This window comes from Pongo pygmaeus, chromosome 6, assembly GCF_028885625.2.
Source record: "Pongo pygmaeus isolate AG05252 chromosome 6, NHGRI_mPonPyg2-v2.0_pri, whole genome shotgun sequence".
Taxonomy (NCBI): domain Eukaryota; kingdom Metazoa; phylum Chordata; class Mammalia; order Primates; family Hominidae; genus Pongo; species Pongo pygmaeus.
The window spans coordinates 48,216,149-48,223,844 of NC_072379.2; the positions used below are offsets into that span (position 1 = coordinate 48,216,149).

The following is a 7,696-nucleotide window of genomic DNA, read 5'->3' on the forward strand; positions in this document are numbered from 1 at the left end:
GTATAACCCATTAACATTCCAGATTCAAGTGTTTACAAAGGGCCTTTGTAAACATATAATGCTTTGTTATGTATCTTGACCCTATGCCTATAAGAAGCTCTGAAATCATGACTTTTAATAGAGCAATTACATATACGTTTTATTCAGCAGGCTAAGACGAAGAGAATAATGGAGCTTTAAAACAGTTAAGCAGCATATAGGACAGATACAAATTCTGGGAGAGACATAAAGAGTCAAAATATAGATACACTGATTTACATAGACCTTCTCATTAATGGGGTAAATTTATATAAAAACTAGTATAAAAAATACACCCCTGGTGCATTCTTAGTCATTCTTAAACTTCAAATGAAATTCCAAAATAAAATGTGCTTTTGGTGAATACTTTCTAAAGCAAAACAAAATTTTGATAAGTGCATTACTGCATAAGATTAACACAAGAGTATTTCTGAAAATAATCAATAAAAAATTTAAATAAGAGTATTGGAAATGTTGCCATTTTGTTTCTAAATTCGAGAGATGGTGAATAATCTGGAGGTACAGCTGTAAATACTGCTGCATCCCAAAACTTGGAGGGTGCAGATGTGAAATTGAGATGTTATATAAAGTTAGATATTAACTGGGGGAACTGCGCATGGCATACACATTGAAGCTACACAGTCAACTTGATAGACAGTGTGTACATGTGGAAGTAGATTCTCTTTAAAACAAGTGACTGTGTATGTTAAAAATAAAAGTGAACAAAGTGGCTAGGCATGGTGGCTCACACCTATAATCCCAGGATTTGGGAGGCTGAAGCAGGCAGATCACTTGAGCTCAGGAGTCTTAAACCAGCCTGGTCAATATGGTGAAATATGTCCCTAGAAAAAACAAATATTAGCCAGGCATGGTGGTGCATACCTGTAGTCCCAGCTACTTGGGAGGCTGAGGTGGGAGGATCACTTGAGCCTGGGAAGTTAAGACTGCAGTGAGCTATGATCGTGCTGCTGCATTCCAACCCGGACGACAGAGCAAGCCCCAGTCTCAAAAAAAAAAAAAAAAATTCTGACATTTATTCATATGGGAAATAAGATAAATAATAAGATAAATATGGTGCATTGCAGATTTAGTTAAATGAAGAGTGGGAGTACACAAAATTGCAGAACATGAGAATGTGTCTTATTTGACCAAAGAACATAAGTTACAAAGGATGGAAAAGGGAAGGGGGAAAAGGACCAAAGAGTCTCATCTGTAGAGACATCATTAAAGTTTTCTGACCTTCTTCCACTTTCCCCTGCCATCCACTTTGAAAACCTGCTTCATTATGATGAAACAAAAGAGATTAAAAAATAAAATAAATATGCTCATGAACGTTGGAAGCCCTGGTAGGAGGCAGTTAAAAATCACACTCATCACAGCATGTGCAGAATAAACAAGGGCCAAGTTTTCATCCAGCATCTGACGCTTGAGAGCTGTGACTTTTGGCAAGTTATTTAATGTCTTGATCCTCTTTTCAACATCTGTAAAATAGCACAATAATACGTACTGTGCATCCTATCCTGGATGAAAGGCCGCGGTGGACACCAGCTCAATGGCACCTTCTCTTTTTATGGTTATGTACTAGGCCACTTCAAACCGTGCAATGTGTGTGCTTCTCTAATGATTCTTTTAAATTCATATTTCATTTCTCCCTATAGATAAACATCTTGATGCAGATGTTTCCCCCAAGCCCACTATTTTTCTTCCTTCAATTGCTGAAACAAACCTCCATAAGGCTGGAACCTACCTTTGTCTTCTTGAGACATTTTTCCCGGATGTTATTAAGATACATTGGCAAGAAAAGAAGAGCAACACAATTCTGGGATCACAGGAGGGGAACACCATGAAGACTAACGACACATACATGAAATTTAGCTGGTTAACGGTGCCAGAAAAGTCACTGGACAAAGAACACAGATGTATCGTCAGACATGAGAATAATAAAAACGGAGTTGATCAAGAAATTATCTTTCCTCCAATAAAGACAGGTATGTGTTTACACATATCATCTCTCAGAACACTTCCTTGAAAGGGAATGCTGCATTTTTTCCTTTCAGTATTAATGAAAAACAAACATAAATCTTTCTTAAATGTTGTTACATTTAATGGTAGCATAAATGCCCTGCTACTTTTCTATAGAATTAAAATGGTATAGGCTTTGGAGAAAACAAAATTGAAAAAGTTACTGAAGGTTTCTCAGCCTCAGCTCCATTATACAAAATAAGAAAGTCATATGCTGATTTTTAGGGTTGTTAGATGGATTAAAGAAACAACATATACAGAATCATCTAGCAACATGACACATGGTAAATGCTCAAAAAGAGCCCTCCCTTCTTTTGATGACTTGATCGGGAAATAAGAACAAATATACATCTTTCAGGAATGTTCTACTGAAGCAGGAGAGTCACTCACCTCAATCTTGCTACCCACAAAGTTTAACCTAAAAACGACGGGTTTATTGTTGACAAAATGATGTTTATCTGTTGTTGACAGAACGATGTTTATCTAAAAACATTTCCAATTTTCTATTTCCTTTGCTGAGACACAAAGGGGAGGCAAATGTGCAAAGCTTGAGGGTAGTCTTACCACTGTGCTTAAGTGTTCTGATTTTTCTAGTGATCAGGGCAAAATAAAAAGTGTAGTAAGTTCCAGGGCAGTGAATATAATACAGGAGAGAAGTTACAGTTTTATAATGTGTTTTACTTTACACTAAATTCTAAAAGCAAAAAGTCTTCTTTTTTTTTTTGACGGAGTTTCACTCTTGTTGCCCAAGCAGGAGTGCTGTGGCATGATCTCAGCTCACTGCAACCTCCACCTCCTGGGTCCAAGCGATTCTCTTACCTCAGCCTCCCGACTGGCTGGGATTGCAGGTGCCTGCCACCACACCTGGCTAATTTTTGTATTTTTAGTAGAGATGGGGTTTCACCATGTTGGCCAGGCTGGTCTCAAATTCCTGACCTCAAGTGATCCACACACCTCGGCCTCCAAGTCCTGGGATTATAGGCGTCAGCCACTGTGCCCGGCCAAAAAGTAAAATGTCTTTCATGCGCTTCCCAAGGCAGCAACGTTAAGGAGGACACTTCTCTTAATGTCATTCTACAGTAGATTTCTAATGCTCTTTCTTGAAAGTTTGTTTTTCTGAGAAAAGCTAAAAATATAACATGGAAGTGATCATATTATATAATCAATGAAGTGCTTTTCAAGGAGATGAAACTAATCTGGTCCACATTTGCAACCAACGTTGATTGAGAGAGAGAGAACTCAGGATACACTTAGAGATTTTATTATGGGGAATAGTTTCTTTATTCTTTTTACCTCAATCAATGCATGGAAATAAATGATAGTCATTTTCATTTATCTTTTAATAAATGAAGTCACCATGAGGAAAATAAAAAGACATTGAAAACCCATTAAAGTCAGCCCTTAAAGATATTTGGACATGCAGACTTGATAACTAACATTTGCATTTGTGAGACTTACCCAAAGCCCATACCTCAAGTCCATTTTTTTAGAATTCATGAAATAAAGATCTCAGTGAGTGCATAAAATTGCACACCAGAATCATATCCGTATAGACAAGAACACATCTAGTAGAAAAATAATAAACCAACACACCAATGCGACTCTGTTTTCTTCTGTTTTAAAATATGTTGTCTTTGTTTGCATGTTTGCTTCTTCATTTTTTTTTTTAAACATCACAGATAAATTCAACTCTCACCTCAGGTTTTGTTGAGAGAACTGTCAATGTGACTTGGCCTCTCGCTTTCTAGTCCCAGAAAGAATTGCACCGAAATGCAGAGCTCCTGTAATAAAAATGACCATTTGCTGAGAGTAATTAACATACTGAAAGAGATTTTCTTAGAGTACACAATGGTGACATTATATTGTCTCTTTATAAATTACTTTCTGTCTATTTCTGTGGATTATTTCTACAAAGTACTTTTCATACGTCCAATTTGTTTTCTTCCGCTACAACTACTGTCTGAATACTGGCTCTGCTACTCACTGATATGACTCTCGGCAAGTTGCCTGCACTTTTTAAACTTTATTTCCTCATTCAGAACATGGGGCCATACATAATACAACTCACTTAAGTGTTATTGGGGCATTAAACAAAAAATGCATGGGAAGCATTTAACATGGTGCCTGACACAATAATGAGCACTCAGTAGATGTTAGCTTTTATTAATATTGTTGTTGTTATGTCCAGAAACACTATACCTCCAGAAAATCATTTGTACTTGCTGGGGACATTGGGGATAAGCATGATTTGGAAAGGAATGACTGCTTTTTTTGCTTAGATGAGAAATTTTTCTAAGCCAGACTCCTTCAAACATGTAAGATTCTGTTGTGGATTCTAGGACTGAAAGAATTCTTGGCCGAGTGTGGTGGCTTATCCCTGTAATCCCAGCATTTTGTAAGGACAAGGCAGGAAGACTGCTTGAGCCCAGGAGTTGGAAACCAGCCTGGGCAACATGGCGAAACCCTGTCTCTACAAAAAATAGAAACATTAGCTCGGAGTGCTGACATGTGCCTGTACTCCCAGCTACTCAGAAGGCTGAGATGGGAGGATCTCCTGAGCCTGTGGAGTTTGAGGTTTCAGTGAGGCATGATGACACCGCACTATACTCCACTCCAGCCTGGGTGACAGTGAGACCCTGCCTCAAAAAACAAAAAACAAAAAACAAAAAACAAAAAAAAAACAGGCAAACAAACAGACAAAACAAAATTAATCTTTTTGCTGATCTCATGTCAGCAGTGTGTGTTGAAGGCTATAAAGTAGCCATTTGTTCAGTTTATTTTTCCATTGAACAAGTATTTATCAAAAACATACTTTGTGGCAGTCACTGTGCTAGGAGCTATGAATACAGAAGGAAAAGCAAATGCTCTTGGATACTACACTCCAGTTGTGATAAAAAGGAAAAAAATGTATTCTTCACAAACTTCAACATCTTGATGTGCAAAAACATAATATATTAATTAGATCTACCTAACTACATAGAATTAGACCAATTGTTTCTGGAATTGTGGGCTCATATTTTTAATAACTGTCCTCCTGCCTCGCTGTCGACAGGTTTTATAAATATTCATTTAATTACACACACACACACACGAACAATTGACTAGTACTTGCTCTCATTCTTCTAGATGTCATCACAATGGATCCCAAAGACAATTGTTCAAAAGATGCAAATTGTAAGTTTTTGTGTTTTTTACTTCCTCCTGATCATTTTAAGTTTTGAACTTTTCTGGCTTCAAAAATCAGGGAATGGATTTTGCTAGGTTGGATGCTGCAGAATGGACCTAGTGATATTTTAAATTAGTCCTTCATTTTCTAGAAGTTGTATTAAGAAAGTAAACTACTGCTTTGGGGTATGAGATGACTGTAAATTAGAGGGTACAGTGGTATAGTGATATGCTTTTAATTATTTCAAAAAACAGATTTTATTCATCCATGTGTCTTTTTTTTGGACAGTCGTGCTCTGTCACCCAGGCTGGAGTGCAGTGGCAGGATCTCAGCTCACCACAAACTCTGCCTCCCGGCTTCAAGTGATTCTCCTGCCTCAGCTTCTCGAGTAGCTAGGACTACAGGCACTTGCCACCATGGCCAGCTAATTTTTGTATTTTTAGTAGAGTTGGGGTTTCACCATGTTGGCCAGGATGGTCTCAAATTCCTGACCTCGTGATCTGCCCCCTCGTCCTCCCAAAGTGTTGGGATTACAGGCGTGAGCCAGTGTGCCCGGCCTCCTGTCCTGTCTTTTGTTTAATGACTGGGAAAACATGATACCATGCTGCTTCTCGAGTTGTTTTGTTTTAGTCTTTGGTCTTTGCTAGTAGCTAATAACACGAACTAGTGTTTATCAAGTGCTTTTTACACAAAAGGGCTTGGGCTGTGTTCTGCATTTTCTTGTTTAACCCTCTTAATACTCCTATAAAATGGTACTTTTTTTCTCCCAATTTACAGTCCCTTTAAAGCAAATAATTATAAAAATCCCTATACATGTCACACAGCTAGATCTGGGATTTCAAATCAGGCTATCAAACAAAAAGTTTATGTACTTAGTAAGTTTTCTATTCTTTTTCTACAATAGAGTCAGATAGCAAGAAATTACCAATCCAGGAACCTGAAACAAAATGGACATAATGTGGGGATGGGTAGGTGCATGGGCTTTGCAGACTGGACTTTCACTCCACCTCTTTTAATGATTAGGTGTAATTGACCTATATTTTGTGAGTAACATTTTTTTCATCAGCCAAATAAGAATAATTACACCAGATTCACAGTTACTGAAGAGATAAGGGCATGAATTTGAGATGTCTGGCATAGGGTATCTCATTTAGCAGACGCAGAATGAATACTTGTTTCTGGCTTTTTCTCTCTACATATGCACAAAGAATGTGACTAGAAGCATTGGCTCTAGCCCTGCTCAACTTTCTTCTATTTCCAATACCAAGGGGCTCTGACTTAAGCTGCCATACCAGGCAGGGAGGGGCAGTAACACCTCACTGACCAAGGGCAGGGAGTTATGGACACATCACTTCTTGAGATCCTTTTCCACACCAAGGACTGTTGTTCCTGGAATTCTGACTTTATGAAGACAAAACATGTAAATGGAAATTTCCACAGGTAGAGACTCAGCCTTGTAGCTCATTGAGTAGCCACTGGTGGTCCACCCCCACTGTCTTTACTTATTCCTTCACATCACATATCTCTTGCAAAACTTCAAATAATATTAAATGAAGTCACCCAATAATAGCATAGCCATAATTAGAGACATTTAGGAAAGACAGGTGAGTGTGCCACAACTGCCTAACACAACAGCAAATCTGGATTAACCACTTTCTTTGATTTTCTACAATGCAACCTTACTTTTTAATAGTTTAAAATGTTCTAAGTGAATTTAGCAGAGGTTGTTAATCAACTTGAAAGCTGAATTCTGACTTGTCTGACTCTTGGTGGTGGTGGTAGCAGTAGATGTTTGTTTTTAGGTTTTGGTGGTGGTGGAATATCACTTCAATATAAATCATGAGAAATAAGTATTTGTGAACCCCTCTCCCATTAATATATCTTATTCTGTAAAAAGAACATGTGCAATTTCTCTTAGATGCACTACTGCTGCAGCTCACAAATACCTCTGCATGTTACACGTACCTGCTCCTGTTCCTCAAGAGTGTGGTCTATTTTGCCATCATCGCCTTCTGTCTGCTTAGAAGAACGGCTGTCTGCTGCAATGGAGTGAAATCGTAACAGACGGTGGCACAAGGAGGCCATCTTTTCCTCATCGGTTATTGTCCCTAGAAGTGTCTTCTGAGGATCTAGTTGGGCTTTCTTTCTGGGTTTGGGCCATTTCAGTTCTCATGTGTGTACTATTCTATCATTATTGTATAATGGTTTTCAAACCAATGGGCACACAGAGAACCTCACTCTGTAATAACAATGAGGAATAGCCATGGCGGTCTCCAGCACCACCCTCTCCATGTTTTCCACAGCTCCTCCAGCCAACCCAAATGGCGCCTGCTATAGTGTAGACAGCCTGCGGCTTCTAGCCTTGTCCCTCTCTTAGTGTTCTTTAATCAGATAACTGCCTGGAAGCCTTTCATTTTACATGCCCTGAAGCAGTCTTCTTTGCTAGTTGAATTATGTGGTGTGTTTTTTGTAATAGGCAAAATAAATTTT

General features: G+C 38.4%; 1 gene segment (V, D, J or C); it reads left to right on the forward strand.

Moving 5' to 3' along the window:
- Positions 1 to 7,284, forward strand: part of LOC129040734 (T cell receptor gamma constant 1-like) — a 61,099-nt gene extending 53,815 nt beyond the window's left edge. Inside the window, 3 exon segments of the C gene segment in view lie at positions 1,677 to 2,006; positions 5,167 to 5,214; positions 7,125 to 7,284. Of these exon segments, the coding sequence occupies positions 1,677 to 2,006; positions 5,167 to 5,214; positions 7,125 to 7,267 (521 nt within the window).
- Positions 7,285 to 7,696: the final 412 nt, after the last annotated feature.